Raw genomic sequence first — 21,642 nt, 5'->3', positions numbered from 1 at the left:
ATTAGAGACTCTTTTTTTTTTTTCATTTTTAAACTTTTTAATCAGCTCCGTGAAGAACATCCTAAAATGCTAGTGAGACACAACAGAGTATTTTTTCTTCCAGTACTAAAAAAAAAGGACACTCACAAATACTTTAAGAAACTTCTGTATTCTCAAGGGTGGGGACCTTGAATAAAAAAAAACCCACCTCTAATTGTGCTGATTTCTTGTACTTGCATTTGGAAATGCTTCCTTATGATAAATGCACGTTATTAAAAAAAAAACAGTCTGAACATTATTTTTTTGCCATAATCAGTAATCCTGAGAGCCCAAACTGAAAAATTGGTAGAAGGAAAAAAATACCCAAACTCTACAAAAGTCCCAGGATTATTATTTAAAAGAGAAAAAAATTTTAAAAACACATGGAGCTTTCTAAAAGTTCTTTGTGACAAGCTACCTTGGGAGCTCAGTTCAAAAATAGAAGTTGATGTACTACAACAGATGTCAGTGCAGCTCCAAAAATCTTTATAAATATAGCCATTTGGAAGGATGATCCTGGACCAGAAGTTTTATTCCTTGTGTATCTACATTAGGTGCACATGCCTCATCTCAGTTGTCGTAACTCTCTCTGTAATTTCCTCCAGAGTAGCGGTCATAAACACCCTGGCTTCTGCCACCATAGTCTCTGGTCCTCCCATATCCATACCCATATCCTCCAGGTCGACTGTCATATCTGCCACTCCCATAGCCCTGGTCCCCACCACCTCTAGAGTAGCTGCGACCACGCCCATGGGCCCCAAAGGCACCCCCTCTAGTTCCCCTGGCCGACTTGCCCGTGTGATCCACACGGATCTGGCGACCATCCAGAGACTCTCCATTCATGGCTCTCATGGCATCTGAGGCATGCTCTGGATTGGTGAAGGTGATGAAACCAAAACCCCGGGATCGCTGAGTCTCCCGGTCTTTGACAACAACCACCTCCGAAATAGGACCGAAGCTGCTGAAGTGGTCTTCAAGAGCCTGTTCGTCGGTGTTGAAGTTGAGACCTCCCACGAAAAGCTTCCCTTCTTCAGAAGACATGGCCGTCAATTTGAGTACTGCAAATTATGCAAAAGAACTGGAAGAACAGCTACTGTGCAGGAGCGGAGAGACTCCCATTAGAGACTCTTAATCAAACTGAGGGTTGCTGGAGGGGAGGAGGGTAGGGGGATGGGGTAACTGGAGGATGGGCATTAAGGAGGGTACTTGATGGAATGAGCACTGTGTTAAATAAAACTAATGAATTGCTAACCTTTTCCTCTAAAACTAGTAATACACTATATGTTAATAAATTGAATTTAAAGAAAATAAAATTAAATTTAAAAAAATTGTGGGTTGGGGACGCCTGGGTGGCTCAGTTGGTTAAGCAGCTGCCTTTGGCTCAGGTCATGATCCCAGCGTCCTGGGATCGAGTCCCACATCGGGCTCCTTGTTCTGTGGGGAGCCTGCTTCTCCCTCTGCCTCTGCCTGCCACTCTGTCTGCCTGTGCTCGCTCGCTCTCTCTCTTTCTGACAAATAAATAAATAAAATCTTTAAAAAAAAAATTGTGGGTCATTTCACCATCTTGAAACTGCTGATAAATGTTTTCAAGTGAGCACATCTACTCATGCTACACTGAGTGGCATGACGGCCCCCAGAACAACTTAATAATGGTGGTTGGTCTTCAAAAATTCAAATATCAACTTTAAGAGGTGGCTTAAACTCTGTGTGACGGAGTTTATACGACCACCACTGTTAGCTCTAAATCCAATTCGCACAAAACCAGAGAAATTTATTTCTACTACCTTGAAGGGAAGAGAAACTTCATAAAAATTAGTGATTTTTTTTAAAATGGAAACTTCCAGAAGAACATTCCATAGGCACAAAGTTTATGGCCTTTGCAGAGTGGCAACATTTCTCTTCCATCTCTCCTCTCTGATTTCCCACCTCTTCTTCATTTCCCCGCCATTACAGAGTGGCAAGGTCAGACCAGGGTCAACGACCATCATGAGAGGGGAGAGCTAAACCCTCCTCATCTCTTGCTGACAGAAAGACACAGGCAAACACATTATGGTTTCTGCTGGGGTTGATGTGTGGGGCATACACCCACACACTGCTGTGTGGAATTGTTCCCACGAAATGAGTCTCTCATGGTGGGAAGGGAATATTAATTTATTTGATTGGATGCTTGTCAGCATTGTTCTAGAGGGAAAATACCAGAACCGCACCAGCAGACATAGTGATGACAAAGCATCAGCTGAAAAGTTTTCCTTGATTTACTTTAGCCTTTCTTCACCACAACTCCTGGCTGCCCTTGTGCCTTGCATACACCAACTGAATTCACTCCATTGTTCATTCCACAGGTATCTGGTATCTTCCACGTGTTGAGGATACACAAAGAACCTAGGATCCCACCTTAAGGAGCTCCCACTTGGGGGGCAGAAGAGGAAACACACAAAGGACCAGTGCCCAGTGCCCCGCAGAGAGCAGCTCTGGGCAGTCGGGTGGACAGGCAGACCACTGGCTTCACTCGGGATAGAGGCGGCTCCCTCACTGGGTCTGGAAGGCTGAGTAGACCAGGAAAAGAACCAGCAGGTAGGTACAAATGTTCAGAAGAGGGAAAGGCAGTGACCTCGGACTCCTCCAGCAGCGGGGTGGGCGGGCAGCCCGTAGACACACCAAAGTACCATCCTTGTTTGTTGGGCTGCGTATCTTGCCCAGTGGACTGTGAAGGTGAGCGCACAGATGGCATTTCCTTCCTTTGTGGGAGCCCCAGCACCCCACAATGGGCTTGATACAGGTGGGGCTACTCATGAGTAGAGAGTGATTCAAACAGAGGCCATCACCTGGTGAGCCCGCCGTGGGCTCCATCCTGTCCTGGCCCAGCCAGGACTTGGCATCCTTCCTCCTTCAGCAGATCCTGAGACTTGGGATTCTGATCTGAGAGCTTTGTGGGTCCCTCAAAACCCCAAGATTCTTCCTCTCTCTGTACCCGTTTACAGAAAGAACACTAATGCCATCCCCAAAACCAGGATTTTTTTTATCCTCCTTTTTGGTCTATCAATTAATTTCAAAGAAAGACAAATGGGTAGAAGATCATACCCTTTAAAAAAAAATTAATTCTTTGATCAAAGAAGAATGTTTGGTAAACTTGCCCAGAGTTAAACTAATTGGTTTGGGAGCTGACAGAACCTTCCTGAGGTGTTCTGTTGCTAAATTAGTATTGGTCAAGGTGTTTGAAGTTCAGAGGAGAGCAGATTCTCAGAGGAGAAGCCATTTGAATAATTGGCATCACGTGGAGCTCGCAGGCCCCTGTCTTCCAGCACCCAACCCTCCTGGAGAGATGAAAGAGACGCTTCCTTTCTCGCTGACCTGGCTCCCATGCCGATGGAGATGTTCTTGAAGCTTTGAAGAGCGAGTGGCTTCTGGAACACTCACGAGCAGAACGAGAAACACAGGGAGGGCCGGGTCTGGACCACAGCGAGAAACACAGACACCCCGGGTCTGGACCACAGCGAGTTTCCCAACCTTAGCGGTGCTGTTGACCTTAGGACCCAATCACTCTCCGTCGTGGGGGCTGCTAGGGGCTTTGTGACACCGGTGGCAGCATCCCTGGCCTCCCCCCGACCCGAGATGGCAGGGGCACACGCACCCCCCATTATGACAACCAGGTGTCTCCAGACATTGCTGAATGTCCCCTGCGAGGCCCAAATCACCCCCGATGAGAACTTCCGGGCTAGACCTGTAGCGTCTGTTCTTCTATTCTTGGCTCTAAACAAAATGTGGTACCCGTAGCCTCAACTCAGAGACTTCCTTGGTCAGAGAGTGGGTGCTCCTTCCTCTAGCTGGTGGCCGTCCTCTTCCTAGCCTGCGGTGTTAGGACAGAGATTGACATCATAGGGGGCGCCCAGGCGGCTCAATCGGTTAAGCATCTGCCTTCGGCTCAGGTCTGTGATCCCAGGATTCTGGGATCGAGCCCCGCATCAGGCTTCTTGCTCAGTGGAGAGCCTGCTTCTCCCTCTCCCTCTGCCGTTCCCCCTGCTGGCTACTAAGTCCTCTCTCTGTCAGCTTAACTCTGTTGGCTTAACTCATTCTTACACATTTGGAAAGAGCCGGGAGACTATGCTCTCTGGGACAGGTGCTCAGGGCTCAGGGGCAGAGCACCGGCCTTGGATTCAGTCGGGCCACACCCGGGGTCTGGCTGTACTGTGGCACTGCTGGGGTTGGGTCACTTAGCCTCCTCACGCTCCTCTCACCTCCGCTGAGCAAATGGAGTCAACAATCTCTCCTTCACAAGGTCTTGGTGAGGAGGAAGTGGGGAGACAGATGGAAAAGTTCCGGGCGCAGAGCAGGTTCACGGACATGGTAAATGGTCCCGTCTGGTTCGGTCCAAGTGATGAGGCCAAGCTGTGAAGGCAGAGCACAGAGCGTGACAGCAGTGCTGTCGGCGGGGGGTGACCAGGCAGCTCTCTGCTGGAAGGTGCTGGAGCCGTTTCACTTGGCTGGGGCCTCCGTGCTGCGTTAAACCAGGCGCGAGCTCCGTGGAAGCCTGGCGGCTGAGCATCCTTAGGTTCTAGAACCATGAGACCTCAGCGCCGAGGGGACCGTTCATGACCACCTCCTCCAGGGCTTCCTGGCTGTCGGTTTTACGTACGAAACTCAGTTCCTCCGAACTAAGTCATTGGTTCCCCTGAGACCATAAAACTCTCCCAGGCAGTGACGAAGAGCCAGGGGCAGGTGGGGAGTGGGGGGGTTAGGGGGGAGGAGGAGATGTCAAATCCTCTGGCGTCTCCCCAGGGGACCTTCGAGGTCAGAGACACACAAGTCCAGAAGCACTTACTTCACGGTCTTAGATGTGGCATGCAGTTTGCTTCCCCTTTTTCTTACTCTGAGACCCTTGGTTCTCAACGGCACCACCGTGGGTCCTGCTGTCTGTGCTCATACACACCGTGCATCCACCTTAGCACGGTGAGGACCGCCACCGAATGCAGTGTAGACCTCCTGGTGGGTCCCTTCGGGCGATTGTCCTCGCCAGCATCGCAGTGCCAACGGAAACCACTTTTCCATGGACGTTTATGTCACCAAGTTGTTAGACACACATTTCCTTAATTAGTGTGTTTTCTTTTTTATGGATGGCTTTGTCATTTTTTTACTAACCTTTGTCTTTCTAAATTTTGTAAGTATGTGCAGTTTCCAAAATTAGCCTGGGAGCACAAGACACATCTGGAGGCATCTGGTTTCCATGCCCATGTCCCCTCTGGCCCTGCCCTTGCCCTCTGCTGACAGGCTACTTTTTCAAATGAGGGCGCCCGGGGGGTCAGTCAAGCAAGTCAGTAGCATCTGCCTTAGGCTCAGGTCATGATCCCAGGTCCCAGGAAAGAGTCCTACATCGGGCTCCTTGCTCAGCGGGGAGTCTGCTTCTCCCTCTCCCTCTGTCCCTCCTCCTGCTCATGCTCTCTCTCTCTCTCAAATAAATAAATCTTCAAAAAATATAAATTAAAAAAAATTCTAAATCAATCATCGTTCACTCATTGATTTTTTGTGAAAAATGAGTGAATATATCTCGCGTCTACATTTTGAATGTGGATCTGTATCATGTCATGTATATATACATGTTATATCACCTAATATGCATATAACTTTTATTTATACATATAATTTTTAAGTTCGCATACTATATATGTACCATGCTTCTATGTCTCCATTCATCTTGAAGATCTCTCTCTCAGCGGAGTATGAAAGCTTTTTTTCATTACTAAAATCTGTACCTCCACCCCTTTTGCTCTGACAGGTAAGGACACCAAGGCACAGAGACTCCCGTCTGCCCACTGAGCCCCGCGCGGGGAGGTCCTGGAGACCGCAGCTCCCACTCGGGACTCCTCGCATTAACCACAGACGGACTGAGTGTCCAGGGCCCAGCAAGATGACAGGCCAGGTCCCACACATGCCGCCCTCCGCCGTACCTCAGGCAGAGGGGCCAGAGCCCCCCGGGGACCCCCTCCAAACCTCATCCAGACCACAGGCCCCAGAAAGGTGGCTAGAAAAGGCTTAGGCTACCGTCAGCCCCCTGCAGCTCCCCCTGCACAGACAAGAGGCCAGAGGCTGGGTGAGTGCGTGCACAGAGGTGGCTCTCCCCACAGCCTTCCCATGCTCTGGGGCCTCAGGTGAGTCCCCTGACAGCGCTGAGTTCCAGTGCCCTCATCTGTGGAACAGGGACGCCCCCACGGCTTCCACTGCAGGATGGGGTGAGGTGGCCACACAAGGGGGTGAGCCTTTCCCGCACCCCCTGGCCGGGCAGGCTACGCACAGCAACCTGATGTCTTCCAACACGGCCTCTCAGAGACGGCCACCCAGTGACAGCCATCCGGAGCACCGGCCAGTGGAAAGCCAGTGTGGGGGGAGCAGTGCTGGTCAGGGAGCAGGGTGCCCTCCCCAGCCTGCTTCCTCATGAAACAGGGCCTGCATTGGCCCAGAGCTAGGCGCCCGCCTGGATTCAGCGCAGGGAATGAACAGAGAGAGCCTTCAGCAGAGGCTGTGAGAGAAGGCTGGCAAGGTCCTGACAAAGCCATTTCTGCAAAAGCAGGCCCAGAAATACCAGCGCCCCAAAGCCCGGCCTCCAGCCCCCTCTCCCGGTTCATAGATAATTGCCCGCGGCCCTCGCCACCCCCAGGTGGCCTTGCCAGCCATAGTTTCCGTTCTCGTGACCGCTCAGGCCGCCCCACGGCCCTGTGGGGCAGGCCCGGGAGCGGCTGTTATCCCAGCTTTGCAGATCGGGAAACAGAGGCCTGGGAGGTCCCCCAAAATGTCTGTGAGTCTGTGAGAAATGCAGTAAGAGGACCCTGGTCTTCCCCACCCAGGAAGAGCATGTCTTCTACTTTGGTACCATAGGAAAGTCCCCGGGCCGCTCTGAGTCCCAGCTTCCTTATCTGTAAATTAGATTCTCTCAAAAGTCCCCTCACTGCTTAGTTAACTCCTCAAATTCCAAGAATCAGGGGAAAGGATTTCCTTCCTCTGGTCCATCTGTGCCCAACCCTGCCTTGGAGGTCTGAGCCAACAGAGCCCGGGGCCAGTCTGGGTGCCCATATTTGGTGGGATCGCAGCCCCATTGGCCTGATCTCCAGGTGTTGGACTCTCCCTGGCTCTTAGTCACCTGCCCAGGAATGCGGGCACTTGCAGGAGATGACAGAGTGTCTCCGAGCTCCCGCCTGCCAGGTGCTCCTCAAGCCCTCGGCTTCCTGTTCAAATCCTTCCTGGAAGGCGGCTGCGTGCGCCCTGGAGACCGAGAGAAGGCTCTTGTGTCTGCCCCATGACGTCTCAGATTTTATCTTGCTCCCTTTGTTTCCGAAGAAGGAGATTTTTTTCTGGAAGGTAAAATTAAGATGCTAACACTTCACCTCATAGATCGCTTGGAGGAAACCGATGAAGTGAGACTTTTTAAAAGAACCTTCAGCAAGGAGCTAGCCCAGACGGGGCACGGAGGGGCCTCGCAGGACCAGGAACCTGAAAGTGGGCAGCTCCCCAGGTGCGGAGGGGCCATGGCCACGCTGTGGGGAGGGCATCCCTGTTTTCCAGATAAGAAAATGCCCAGAGAAATGAAAATACTCCCGGAGTCACAGAAAACGAGTGGTAAAGCTGAGATTTGAAGAAAGGGAAGTTATTGGCCCTTCCGCATTTGGTGCCCAGAGCAAGCAGCTGGGGTGGGCTGTGACCCCGATGGTGCTTTCAGCATTGCCTCTATGTACCCCCCGCCTTGTCCTTTCTCAGATAGCCTCCCCCCGCCAGCACAGACCTCTCCCCAGACGTCCGGGATCCTGCAATGAGCAAAGCGGATACACCCTTTTCTTTTCTATGGATACCCATTCATTTTATAATTTCCAAGTCTCAATGTATTATTTTTTTAATTTGCCAGAGAAGCGATGAAATTATATGACTCTTCTGCCTCCTTGCATTCTCTTGTTTCTCGGGGCATCTGATCTACAACACAATAGCTCTGTCTTTCTCGGGTTCGCTTGCTTTATAAGCATGACTAATACAAAACAGGGGCTTAACTTTCACCCTCAAATCTCACAGCGATTGGGGGCCACGCTAGAATCGGTCCAGGTCCCCTCGGACCCCAGGCCCGTGGCTATCCCACTCTTCCCCCAGGAGAGAATCCGCCGCAGGGCCTGGGTCTGCCTGCCCACCTGCCCCAGGAGCCCCCAGTCTTGGGCTTCATTGCGCACGGGGCAAGTGTTCATCTTGGAGATGAGAGAAGAAAGAATATAGACTTTTCCACACACGGGCTTCTCATCCCGAAGCCCCATCTATCTATTTATCGTCTATTAATGTTTTTTTTTCTTTTAAGATTTTTATTTATTTATTTATTTGACAGACAGAGACCACAAGTAGGCAGAGAAAGAGAGACAGAGGAGGAAGCAGGCTCCCTGCTGACAGAGAGCCCGATGTGGGGCTCGATCCCAGGACCCTGGGATCATGACCTGAGCCAAAGGCAGAGGCTTTAACCCGCTGAGCCACCCAGATGCCCCTATTAATGTTTTTAAAAGAAGGTAATTGACTCTCCCAACACAGCTCAGAGGCAGGAGGAGACGGTGTTTCTTTTTTTTTCTCAGGAAGAAAGAAGCCTAGAGGTGCGGGCTGGGCGGCTTTCTGTAGGCTGGGCCTTTGAACATGAGGTAGAAAGCAGAATGGCAACACCTCTGCTTTCCCATCAGACAACTTGACCCCCACCTGTCTCCGTTTCCCTTTGTGGTCGCGTCTCGGACCTGCTTAAAGACCACCTGCCAAGGGAGATCAACGTGTCATCAAGCCCTCCTCCCAGCTCAAGCACCAAGAGCAGTGACGAAGGCCAGGAGAAGATTCTAGACTTTGTCCTGTCCCATCTCCTAGGGAGATGACCTTCATCTCGTGGGGTTGTCACAGGATTCCAGGAGAGAACTCGCAGAGAATCCTTAAACCCAAAGTGTCTAATACCGCATAGGTATTAGACACTTACTGTTACGATTTGCTGGCCTCTGGCTGAGATCTCTAATTATCATGCTGCATTGATTATTGGCAGGGCGCAAACACAGTATAATTTTTAAAAATTATATAAATTATCTTCTAGACTTTTTTTTAAACTTTCTATGACTATATCTGCCTTTGTTTCTGCTTGTATGGAAATTAAAATTTTGCCTTTTCCTGCAAAATTATCTTTTATAGCCTACTAGATTATGATAATAATACTTTATACTTTTGTCGGGCCTTTTATCCAGGAATCTCAAAGCACTTCATAAACTTTAATTAATTCTTGCAGCAAGCCCCGTGAGGTAGGTAAGCATTATTAACCCCATTTTACAGATAAGGAGAGCGAGACATTGAGAAGTTAAGTAATTTGCCAAAGGCCCCAAAGCATTTAGTAGCTAAGTCTGAACAAGACCGCAAAACGCCTGTCTCAGGCCCTACTTGGCCTGCCGGGGCTGCCCCGCTGGTCTCCCCGGGGCCCCCCGGGCGTGATTGATGGGGAGGCCTCAACTGATTGCAGCGCCCATGGTAAGTACATGTTGTTGGCCTTACAGGCGTTATGGGGAATTAATGAGGTTGACTCATGTTTTGCCCCCGGGTACTGGCGTATCTTCAGGTGAGCTGGGCAAAGCCTGCGAACCCACTTCTCAGATCGGAGCGCTGCTTGGCTACAAATCCGTCTCCGGCCGGTAGACCCTCTTTTCCCTCCTATTTGGACTCGAGCAAGCATCTGCTGTGAGCCAGGCATGGGCATAGGGACACTTTACCCATGTCACCTCCTCTAAATTAATTCTTGTGGTCCTCCTTGGAGTGATGTCATGACCCCTCCCTTGCAGGTGAGGACACTGGAGGCCAAGAAAGTGGAGTGGCATGTCCAAGGTCACACGGTAGGACCAGAACGCCAACCAGGTTCTGGCTCCAAGATGGGGGTGATCTTGTCACTCGGCCAGCTGACAACTGGCAGCTGGCTGTGTCACAGGAAAGGCTGTGGCTTTTGCATGAGGCAACAGCCGGAGAGTAAGGGATTTCTATTGTCATTGGAAGCCAGGTCAAGCTCATAGCTTCTCTTCTTGGATGCATGAATTAACCGGGAACTCTCCTAGGAAGGTCTCGCTCTATGTAACATTTCAGGAAGGGACATGGTTCCTCCAGAACCTTTCCTCTTTCCAAAGCGCGCCAACAGAAGGCTTTAACGGCCTGTCCACACCACTCCGTCCTTCCTTACTCAACGGCCTCTTACCACGGGCAGCAAAACTCCTTCCCTGGGGCTTGAGACACTGGGATGGCTCAGGATGCTTCACTTTCCTCCAACATTACTGTTGGAGTTGGACAAGCCTGGATTTGAATTCTGGTTCTGTACTGACTTATGGTTAATCTTGGGCAAGCCCCAACCTCTGCACACCCCAGTCTCCTCATCAGTAGAGGGACTGGTTGCCAGGATTAAATGAGCTGATGAACACAAAAGGCTCATGGCACAGGGTCTGCACTCAGTAGGTGCTCATTAATGTCCTCTCCCCCCTTGTCTTCTTGCTTGGTCATTGCCTACACGCTACCATCATGGAGTTGAACGACTCACACCAGTGCTACCTCGTTCTTTTGTTTCCTTGTTGGCTTTGCCAACAGCTGGGCTCAGACTCGTGAGACCCTGCCACACCTCCCCCAGGTCATTGTCACACCCACCAGTGGTCACCAAAGCCCTCCCCACAGTCCCCTGTGACCACTGGGCATTGGCTGGGGGTCACCCAGCCCTGCCTCTCACCACGGTGGGTGCTGCTTTTGCCTCTTTTGGATCCTGAGCCTTAGACCCTCGTCCCTGAGTTGGAGTGTTGGACCAATGAGCTTAATGGCCCAGGGCCATGAAGATGTGTCCTGACGTCCCAGGATCCCCTCTGCCCCCATGTTTGTTTGAGCCACAAGCAGAACCTTGGGAAACCAGGAGCCTGCCCCTTGCCAGCACCCCTCGGCAAGGGGCAGGCATAAGAGTTCAGTCCCACGGCTTGAACACTCAGGATTCTCTCAGGGGTGGCAAATCTGAAAAAAATCTAACACAGTTTCCTATTGGATAATCTCTTTAAAAAGTAAGAATCATCACACAACATTTAAGGTTTAAATCAGTTCTAAAATACCGGCCCTACCTTTCTCTCTCTCCTTTATCTGCGGGCTCCTCTGTGTTCTGTTCGGCTCAACTGCTGAATCTTTTTTTTTTAATATATAAATAAAATTTATTTCTTATAGATAGCATGTTTCTAATAGACAACTTTTCAAATCTTAACTTATCACAAGTACCTCTTTCCCCGACGCTCAAGGTCTTGGTCAGCTTGATGCTAAAACTTCCTCCCGGGCTTGCCCTTTCTCTGCCCCAGTCACAAGCAGGCTGGGTGGCCCGGCTGGCCCTCCACCGCACGGGGCGAAGCCAACCTGCGCCCAGAGCCTTCGGCCAGGTCCCCACGGAGGCTGGCAGGAGCAAGGCAGCGTCGAGGCTGGAAGGTACCTTGAGGAGGTGGGAGGACCAGGTGGGCTGGGGAAGGGGTTCTGGCAGCAGGAGCAGGGAGGCCTGTGAGAAGAGGGGTGAGCACTTCCTCCTCGCCAGAGGGGGGTCCCAGGTGCCCCTCTTCATAAAGCTTTCCTCCATGCTTGTGGCTAGAGCCAAAGCCCTCTGTCCTTGCATCTCTGTCCTTGTCCCTTTCTGCCCTGGGTTGCACTGATCTCCATACAGAGCTTATGGCCCCTGCTAGATGGCAGAACTTCTAGAGCCGAAGCATGGCATAGTTCCTGGGCCGCCCCCCACCCCCACAGCCAAGCAAGACTTGTTTCTTCAGCACATGGTGAGGGGACACTTAGGGGCTAACGACACGACGGGGTGGACCTTGTCCTCCCCACAAAGGGGCTTCCTCCCATAAGTCGAGCAGAGGCCTTCAGTGCAAGAGTGTTAGCCTATGGCTGGGAGTGGCCAAGCGATCACTGCTAAGGAGACATGTCCTTCGGGCAGGTTAGGTGGAAATGGGGTCCGTCCATGTCACTATTTTCAGAGGACAGACGGTGTTCTCTGCAGTACACGCAGCCCATCTCGCACATTGGCCCCTTGGAAGCAGCCCCCTTCTGGAACTTACAAGAAGGGGCTGTGTTCTAGATTTCGTGTGGAAGTCAGTTACTTGGAATGTAAGGTGTGTGTTTCTAGAAACCCTCCTGTGAAAGGTGACCAGTTGCCCAAAATTGCCCACAAAACCAGCTCAGCTCACGTTTGAAATGCTGCACACCAGTCAGTCTAGACTCTAATGGCCCTAGAACCCATGAGATCCTGGTTGTCCTAATCTCATTCGCCTAAGGGTGCGGGCAGGTCCAGAAAAAGTGCATCCAAGACCTTCAGTAGCCCTCCCCACAGCTGCTCACACAGGACCAGCCCCCTCAGAGCCATCCCGCGTCCTGTGTCTGTCTCTGGCAGACCCTTGCGTGGGTGCTGAGCCACAAGCATACGGCCTGGGGGAGCCTTTGAGCAGCCTTGCCTTGGTACTGCCATCTTGAGTCTCGAGGGCCTTTAGCCACTAAAGCCTCACCTGGGGCCTTTAGGGGAGCTGGGCGAAGCAGGCAGGGCTGCGAAGCCCCTTTACAGTCACCCCAGCAGACTCCAGTCAGATCTGAGACCCACACTTACTGACCGGAGTGGATACAGCTGGGTGTCAACTGGAGGCAAATGATGCCTTCGTGCCCAGTCATTTCTGCTGAGGCCATCGCAAGAACTTTCCAGAACTCAAGGTTGGAGAACCAGAGAGCAACCTTCCCTACCCTTAATTTGTTCATTCAGCCTGTACATCTTTACTGGGCACCAACTGTGTGCTTGTTCTTCAGCTGTAGACCTAAAGAAGCCCGAGTATCTCAGGACAGAAAGCCTGGATGTGCACCTGCTGTTGGGACTAGAAGCACAGGATTCCCCCGAGCTTTCCTTTCCTTGTCTCGGACAGGGTCATTGCCTTGCTGGGCTGTGGCGAGAGTTAAAGTTGACCAAGCCCACAGAAGCATTTTTGTGAACTGGAAGCACTAGATAAATGTCAAATAACTAAGGAAATGGGGAGAGGGTGGCCAGATGATTTTGGGGTGTGGGTTCTTCCGGGGTCTTCTTGTCGTTTGCTCGGTGACAAAAGTTAATAGTCGAGCAAAGGCTTGGGCCCATGGCCACCTCCGAATGTTGCCTCTTCCTGTCTAAAACAAGGTGAACTCAAAAAGAAGGACATACATACATGACAAACTTCTCATTTTTCAAAATCCAGAAATATAAAAAGTAAAGAGAAAATCCCTCTTCTCCTTCTGCACAGGTGCACCCATAACGACACACAGAAATGGTAGCCCAGCGGACGTCATTTCTTTCCTAGAGACCCAGGACAATTCCTTTTTTTTTTTTTTTTTTAAGATTTTATTTATTTATTTGACAGAGAGATAGAGACAGCACAAGTAGGCAGAGTAGCAGACAGAGGGAAAGGGAGAAGCAGGGTCCTCACTGAGCAGAGATCCGGATGTTGTGCTCAATCCCAGGACTCTGGGATCATGACCTGAGCCGAACGAAGGCAGCTGTTTAACCAACTGAGCCCCCCAGATGCTCCGACTCCTGACAATTTTAAACGCTCCAGTGTGTGGACCTAGAGCGGAGGCCCATTACCTGTCCTTTGGATGGGTTTCCAGGGGGTGGGAAGGCCCTGAATCGGGGAAGGGAGCACGTGACATCACACATCCTACTCGCACAGCCCGTGCTCTAGATCTTCGTTTCTCCAACATCTGTGTGCTCACAGATCTCCCGGGTCTTGTTAAAACACAGGTTCTGGGTCACTAGGTCTGGGGAGGGTCCTGAGAGTCTGGATTCCTACCGAGCCCCCAGGCCTCCTGTAGGTCAGGCCTCCCTCTGAAGGGCGGGGCTGGCTGGAGACAATGGTCCTTGTCCCTGGCAGCATACCAGACCGCCTCTAGGCTCTTGGGCATCACTCCCCTCCAAGCTTTCTGCTTTGCTTGTCAAGGTGGGGGTCTGGGCACTGGTGTATTTTGAAAGCTCCCCAGATCATCTCAATGTTCAGCTGAAGACATTTCATTGCAGGCTGGCAGACTTACCAAACAAACACAATCTTTATAGTCTGTTTTTGATTAAAATAAAATATGTGTTGACGATAATGTATTATTTCAATATTGATTCATCAATTGTAACATACCACATTTAATGCAGGATGCTAATAATAGGGAGGACGTGGGTGGGCAAGAGGGCAGGTGTATGAGAACTCTATTTTATGCTCAAGTTTTCTGTAAACCTAATGTTCTGAAAAATAAAGCCTATTAATTTTTTAAAAATTAACAACTGGCTTTATGCTGACACTGACCAATCAAATGGAAACAGAGTCCGTGGGGGATAGGCTGCAGCTCTTCTGGGAATGGAGGGAGGAAGGAGAAGGGGGAGGGAGGGTCTCAAGTGGGGGGGGCTGAGCAGTCAGAAGGCTCAGGACTGCAGAATTACTTCAACATGGAAACAGTGGGCGTGGTCTCGGCACCCACGTTCCAACTCTGGATAATGCTAATATTACCAGTTGTTGCACGGGAATTAAAGGCAGAAATGAAGGATGCCAAGAAGTGACAAGCTCATATTCAGATATCGTTTTCCTCATTTTATATACGAGGAAGCAGAGACGCACAGATTCGTGACTTGCCCAAGGTCACACGACTATTGAACGGCAAGCCTAAGAGCTGAACCCAACCTAGCTTGTCTGCCTCAAAACCTAAGCTCTTCTCTAGCTAAGGCAGCTGGCGTTTACCGAGCCTTATTTAAGGTGACCGGTTTACTTCTCCGTGAAGGTGGGTCATGAAGATGGTGTTTGCAAAGCACGGAGAAGTATGGCTCTGTTCGTGCACAGGAAGCTAGAGCTCCTGCCCTGTTCGGCCACTCACTCCACGGAGCGGAACTTTTCCCTCCTTCTGCTTCATTTTAGACCTGGAGGAAGTCAGCACTGCAGAGACCTTAGGGCTCCTTGGTCAGTGGTCCCTCCCTCCCATTTTATAGACTGGAAAAGTGAGGTTCGGAACAGGGAGGCAACCTGGCCAAGCTCTTGGCAGGGTGCAGGTCAGAGCACTGTAATTCTCCCAAGCGCACAGGTGCAATTAAGCCGGACGGAGCCATCACCCCCGCAGTCAGGGAGCCACAAGGCCTCTCTGTGAGCCGCGTGCAGTGATGTAAATGGGAGTTGTCCATGTGTGACTTCACAATGGGGGACAGGGATGGCTACACTTCCCCTGGGCTTCAAATCTGCAACTCAGCATCCCTCCGGATCCTTCATCCGGCCAGCGAGCGCTTCTTGAGAGTAATGGTTAGAGGAGAGTCCACTTAGTGTAATAAGGGGTTTGGTTTTATAAGCAGGAGGAAGTGCCTTTGTCCAGCAGCATGAAAAAGTGGATTTGAAAAGTTAAAATTATGTCATGGGGTGGCTCTCAGACTCCGGCAATGTCTCACACCTCAGCAGAGAGCTACAGGGGTGCTTTCATCCAAAGGGAGGTCAGAGCTGAGGCTGCCCAGCCTGTGGCTCAGGGAGCCGTCCCCACTTGCTTCTAAAGCGCTGAGTCAACAGACTTTCCAAGGAATATCGTGTCCTCGGCCGCAGTCCCGTCCTGGGAACACGGTTCCTGGAGGGCCAGGCTGAAAGGAGTCACGGGTTCAGTACGTTCGGATGGTCTTCAAAACGCAAATGCCGTTGGGCATTTGTATGTTGTACAATTTGTACAAATTGTACAAATGTTGCAATTTGTACGTCTGAAATCAACATTGATAGCATTCCCCTGGAGCTTCGGGGTCCGACATGGTAACCACCAGGCAGGCACGGCTATTTAAAAGTTTACACTAATCAAAATGAAATATAATAAGTTTGATGTCTCAGTCACTCCGGCCTCATTTCAAGAGCCACATGTGGCTCGCAGCTGCCAATTGGACAGCAGAAATACCCAACACTTACGGGGTGCCTGGGTGGCTCAGTGGGTTAAAGCCTCTGCCTTTGGCTCCAGTCATGATCCCGGGGTCTGGGATCGAGTCCTGAGTTGGGCTCTCTGCTCAGCTGGGAACCTGTTTCCTCCTCTCTCTCTCTCTGCCTGCCTCTCTGCCTACTTGTGATCTCTGTCTGTCAAATAAATAAATAAATAAAATCTTAAAAAAAAAAAAAAGAAATACCCAACACTTCCATCATCAGACAATCGACTGGTGCAGGCATAGAAAGTGAGCACCGCTGGCAGGAGGGGGTGGAGAGCGTATCATGTAGACCTGGGGAGCCAACCAGAAAGGCCCAAACTATAAGAGCATGTGGGAGATTCTGTAAGTCTAGATGTGGTCAGAAGATCTAGAGCTGGGGACAGTGAGGCCATCCTACAAGGAGAAATTCTCCAGCTACATCGAGGTGCCAGACTGGCTCTACCCAGAACACAGCTTCATAGATCTGTTCACACGTTATCACATAGCACATTTGTCCAAATCATTATAAAACATTCATAAACACACTTGTAAAGACGGAGTACTCTTTTATCCTACGGCTACAGCATAATTTTACCCTCCTTCCACTCATGTTGGATGTTTGAAGTGTTTCCCATTTTTGTTATTATAAACGACATTTTCATGAACACCCTTGTGACTAAAATGTCATCTGCTTTTCAGAGTCTGTCTGTGGATAGGTAGAGCCCTAAAAGTGGGTCTTCTAGATTCAAGGGTACAACATGTTTAAGGTTTCTCATACTTACTGCAAGACTGCGTTTGGTAAGCGCAGTACCGATTTAAACTGTCCTCGCCGTACAGTGTCCTCGCTGTATGGGAGAGTGACTGTCACACCTGCAGCCCAGACAGGTTCATCGGTGAAGGTCCCGGGCAGCTCATGGCTCCTCCCTTCCTCCTGCCTGAGTCTTGCTTTCACCCTCCATGTGCTGCTGTTGGTTGAAAGCCCAGTCACGGCTTTCAACCCAGGCCACTTGAACTTGAAAGCTCAGGCTACTGTCTCAGACTCGTCTGAAAGGTCATTGGCGACAGGCCTCCCAGAATCCCAGAGATGGGCGTATGGCCTGAGCCCAAGGTTCAGGCAGATGCATTCTGGAGAGAGACAATGAAAGAGGAGTGCCCAGGAGGCCATGAGAAGATCTGAGAGATGAGAGGAGGGTCACCTAAAGGGAGGGGACAATGAGACTTCTCAGCCAAACCAGGACATGTTGAGAGTGAAGAGGACACAATCACTCATTACACAGGAACAACAGCGAAAGCCAGGGCTGACTGTCCCAGGCAAACCAGGATTTATACCCGCCTTACAATGTCATCTGGGACACATGTCTACCCTAAAGTCAGCACCAAGAGTCTGTATGGAATGGGACCCCAGACATCAGAAATGAGGACCTAATTAAGGACTGTGGGTGTTTGGTTTCTAAATGGATGCAACAAAGGGAAAATATGGCCTTGTTGTCCTGTGAAAGTGCAGTTTCATGGGGTAACAGGAAAACACGTGCATCGCAAAGCTAATAAACCACCTCGTCAAGGAAGCCGAGACCAGACAAGACCAGATACGGCCCAGAGACCCAGGAGAGGGCAGACGTAAACAGATCCGTAGGAATGTAGTTACTAGGATTTCACTGATTAGAGATGAGGCAAATTTCAATCAGCAAAGATCTAAGGGGAAGGCATTCCAGGAGAGGAAACTGGCTGGGGTAGATTCGGAAGCAGATATGAGAGTTCTCAACTGTTTGTTGTCGAGCCGCTCCCAAATGTCAAGGCCGGCACCAGGGACCTATTATCTATGGAATAATCCAGTAACCAACAACCATGCGAATTCCTACATCCCGCAGTCCTACAAAATAACAGTTAGATGCTCCCACTCACGGAGAGGGGAAAGACTTTCTCCCAAGAGCCCAGGGCCAGCTGTAATGAGAGCTTCTGTTTCTGCTCACCAGGACCTGTGGTTCAGACAGGCGAGACAGCCCCCAGGACAGGCAGTAGGGACCTGCCAGGTCTGCAGGTAATTTGGAAACGATAATAAAGCTGACCGGAAGCGGCCTTGCCGTCACTGTCCCCTGGCCCATCAAGTCTCTCCAGCGGCACAGATGAAATACTCCTCCTTGAAAAGTTCCTTCGTTCTAAACAGTCATTGCGGTCATGATCCCGTTTGAGTAATAGGTCTGTGAAACGTTTTCATTGCTCCCCTGGTTCATAACCGTCCCACTCTGCGCCTCAGAGTAGTTGGGAAATCTCTCCGTTCTGTAGCCGGCCCCTGATTCACACAGACCTGGCTGCGCGTGTCGGCCATCTCTCGTGGTTTGCAGAGCTGCGGGAGGCGAACCGGCTGGTCCTCCCCGGTGGCCCAGGACGGTTCTGCCTTTGACACCGAACGTCCCGGCCTGTGCGCCCAGCCCGGGAACAAGCCACGCCTCCACCTCCCACGACAGAGAATGAAATAAACAACGGCGCAAGGTTGTGAAGGCAGGACAGAGCTTGAATTGTTCCGTCCTTCCCTCTGTCGTTTCGGTGTAGAAATGTAAGCTGCGTAGAAGGTGGGTGTGCTGAATGCGACACGGGATGTTTGCCTTTGACGGGTACGGATTCTCGTTCATACGTGAAATGTTTAATTCAATTTGGATGGTATCTGTAGAATTGAGTTTTTTTCTTTTAAAACAGTTTCTTGGTCGTTTTAAACCTAAAGAACAAGTCAAGAAAGTGATCATTGCTGCTGGTTTTTGCAGAAGTTACTAACAGAAAACAATTTAGTTGTATCAAGGAGAAGGACATTAGAAAGTTTTCTGTTGCAGGTGTCAAATTCAGGAGACTGGTGCTATGCGTAATTTATCTCATTTAATCCCCATGGCAACCCCAAGAGGAGGCTTCTATTATCTACCCCGTTTAGAGACGAGAAGACTGAGATTCAGGAAAACGAACTGACTTGCCAGGGAGGGCTAGGATTCAAATCTGTACACTCTGTCGCCAGAGCTCGCTCTCTGACTCCTGTCCTAGGAAATAACCCCAAAACTGGGCTATTCCAGAGAGAGCTACTCACCAGGGTATGCAAGCCCAGCAGATTTATTTATTTTAGAGAGAGAAGGGAGAAGAGAGAGGGAGATGGAGAGAGGGAGAGAGAGTATGCCCGTCAGTGGGGGGGAAGGGCAGAGGAAGAGAGAAAAAGAATCTTCAAGCAGACTCCCTGCAGAGCCCAGAGCCTGACTTGGGGCTCGATCTCATGACTCTGAGATCATGACGGGAGCCGAAACCAAGAACCAGATGCTTAATCCACTGAACCACCCAGGTGCCCCACTCAGAATTTTTGGTAAGAACATTATAGCTGCTTCTTCCAGTTGTAAAGGCTATGTAACAAATTATTCCAAACTTTAGCGGGGTAAAGCTACCATCCATTACATGTGCAGATTTGGTGAGTCAGGGATGGTGGGGCCCGGGTTGTCTCTGTTCCATGACGTCTGGGTCTTCAGCAGAGAACATCTGGTGGCCAAGTGACTCCCTGCCTTGGGGTGGGATTGTTTGTGCTGGCGCTGGCTCTCAGCTGGCTAGGAGCTCAGTTCTGCTGGGAGAAAACATCTGCACGGGACTCTTCACCTGGCCTAGGGTTCCCAGAGCACAGTGGCCTCAGGGCAGCCTCTTATCTTCCAAGGTAACCCAGGGCTCCAAAGGTCAGCGTCCCAGCTTGCAAGGTGGAAGTTGCCTCGCCTTTGCCTCATTCTGGAAGTTTAAACAAGCCCGAAGGCAGCCCACGTTGCACATCAGGTCTTGAAGGGTGGGGGAGGGGAGGGCTGCCTTTGTAAAATCCAATCTGGGTCGCTTCTCTCTCTTGTTATCCAGCTGCTTCTCACTCTTCCGGGCCCAGCTTTGAGCTAGGCTCTTCCTGGGACTTCTGGCCTCCTTCAGACCCGGGTCCCTCAGGTGGCCCCAGCCCAGATGACACTGCTGGGTGTGCCCCGGGAGAGGCAGAAGATAAGAGAAGATTTCTAGTGCTAGTGGGTGAATAGAAATCAGTAGAAGTCAACCAGGGAGGTCCCACCCTCCTCCCTAGAGACTGAGAAGGCAAGGGGATGTGATCCTTTCCCCTTAATGAGACGGGAAGGGAAGTACGCTGGGGAGAGGTAGTGTTCGGGTAAAGAGAGATAGAGGAAGAGATGCCTTCTCCCTCTTTCCATGAGCCTTTGCTTTTATAAACTGTGTCTGATGTCTAGAGCCAGGCCAGCCATCTGCAACCATGAAGAGAGCTGGGCCCTCACCCTGGGCACGGAAGTGAGAAAGACCAACAGGACCTGGGTCTTTGGTGGCAGTCAAGTGTTCCTGAATGAATGAATCTGGAGCCTCCCTTCCGTGACACTTCTTGGCAAGCGAGGTGATTAGTTTTCCCTGTTCTCAAGCCAATAGGAAACGTGATCTTGTGCTTACTGGAGCTCTTCTTGGGACGTGTCCTCCAAGTTAGCAGGAAGAAGATATTGACAAGCCTTTGGAAAGGGAGCTGTGCTTGTCATTAGCCGGCTTGATCTCATGCCCATCCCCCTAACCCCCAGGTCAGGGCTGTTTTTCGGGGGGATGGAGACGGGGCGGGGGCTGAGCCCTGAAAATCGCTTGCCAGATCTCTTGCCGATAGGGTCCAATCAGGAGGTCCCAGGAAGAGAGTGGAGGATGGGAGAAGCCATGTCTGTCTCCTCCTGTCCCTCTGCTTCGAGCAGTGTCTCTGGCATTGGCTGCTTTCCCTCGGTCAGTGCCTCTCTGTGGTGGCCACAGCTCTGCTGGGCGCCCTTCCTCCCTTTCACACCCAGCCTGTGGGCGGTAGGGGCTTTCTGCAGCTGTTAGATATTCCGTTATCTCTGTAACCAGTTCCCATGTTAATTCACTCCACGGAACTGTGGGCTGGGGCCTTGAATGATACAGGGCATGGCATGCCAAAGGGGAATGTTTAATATCTGCATTGGGTGGCTAAGCCCTCCTCCTGCCCTTCGAGATCACGGAGTCCTGTTGTCAGCAAGGAATTAGTTGGGCTGATGGGAAATGCAGGCTGCGATCTGTCTGCTCAACCAAGGAGTGGCCCCTGGGGTCAGAGGCTGTACCCGGAGTGAGTCCCATCATACAGCCCTCAGTTCCTTTCCCACGTGGAGCTCGGTACATGGATGGCGACCTCTCTCCACGCCTTGACGCTGGGTGCCCTCTGCCCCTCCACAGCTCAGCCCAGCCTTGCAGGAGTCTTCCCAAGCCCAGGCTTCACTGTTTCTAATAACCAGAGCTTGCTCATGCCTTTGTCCTTGGGACCCGCTGGGGGTACCCCATGGGCCCACCGCGCTGGTGACCAGAAACAGAGCACTCGCCTGGGACCTGGGTTCCCCTCTGACTGCACGCTCCTTGAGGACAGGGACCTCCTTGGCCCATCTCCTCCTTGGCAGCTAGAGGCGGCCTGGGCTAGAATCAGAGCCAGGAAAACATGTGTCCCCTTGAGTTGCTCCTACAGGCTCTCCTGATGAGCCCAGACAGAAGTTGCCTTATGCTGGGGCCCTCCCGGGGCTCAGTCCATCATGATACTCTTGGCCCTTGGGTCTTGGGTCTGACATGGCAAGGATGTGGAGCTCACACTAACCCCAGGCAGAGCACACACTTTCCAGAAGGCCTGCACTGCGCCAGGGCCCTCC

The 21,642-nt window shown here is 51.1% G+C and overlaps 1 protein-coding gene and 1 long non-coding RNA gene across 2 annotated transcripts; one reads left to right on the top strand and one right to left on the bottom strand.

The window, feature by feature from the left end:
• Positions 1-257: 257 nt before the first annotated feature.
• Positions 258-1,124, bottom strand: LOC125109938 (RNA-binding protein 3-like). The gene has a single exon (XM_047747043.1). The coding sequence runs from the start codon at positions 1,057-1,059 to the stop codon at positions 589-591; it is 471 nt and encodes a 156-aa protein (XP_047602999.1). The 5' UTR covers positions 1,060-1,124; the 3' UTR covers positions 258-588.
• A 3,494-nt stretch (positions 1,125-4,618) lies between these two features.
• On the top strand, positions 4,619-7,918 carry LOC125108182 (uncharacterized). The gene is made up of 3 exons (XR_007129835.1): positions 4,619-4,647; positions 5,789-6,161; positions 7,762-7,918. It is a non-coding gene; the product is annotated as an uncharacterized LOC125108182 (long non-coding RNA).
• The last annotated feature ends 13,724 nt before the right edge of the window (positions 7,919-21,642 follow it).

The sequence above is a fragment of the Lutra lutra genome, chromosome 9 (assembly GCF_902655055.1).
Source record: "Lutra lutra chromosome 9, mLutLut1.2, whole genome shotgun sequence".
Taxonomy (NCBI): domain Eukaryota; kingdom Metazoa; phylum Chordata; class Mammalia; order Carnivora; family Mustelidae; genus Lutra; species Lutra lutra.
This window is presented reverse-complemented; position numbering and strand designations above follow the sequence as displayed.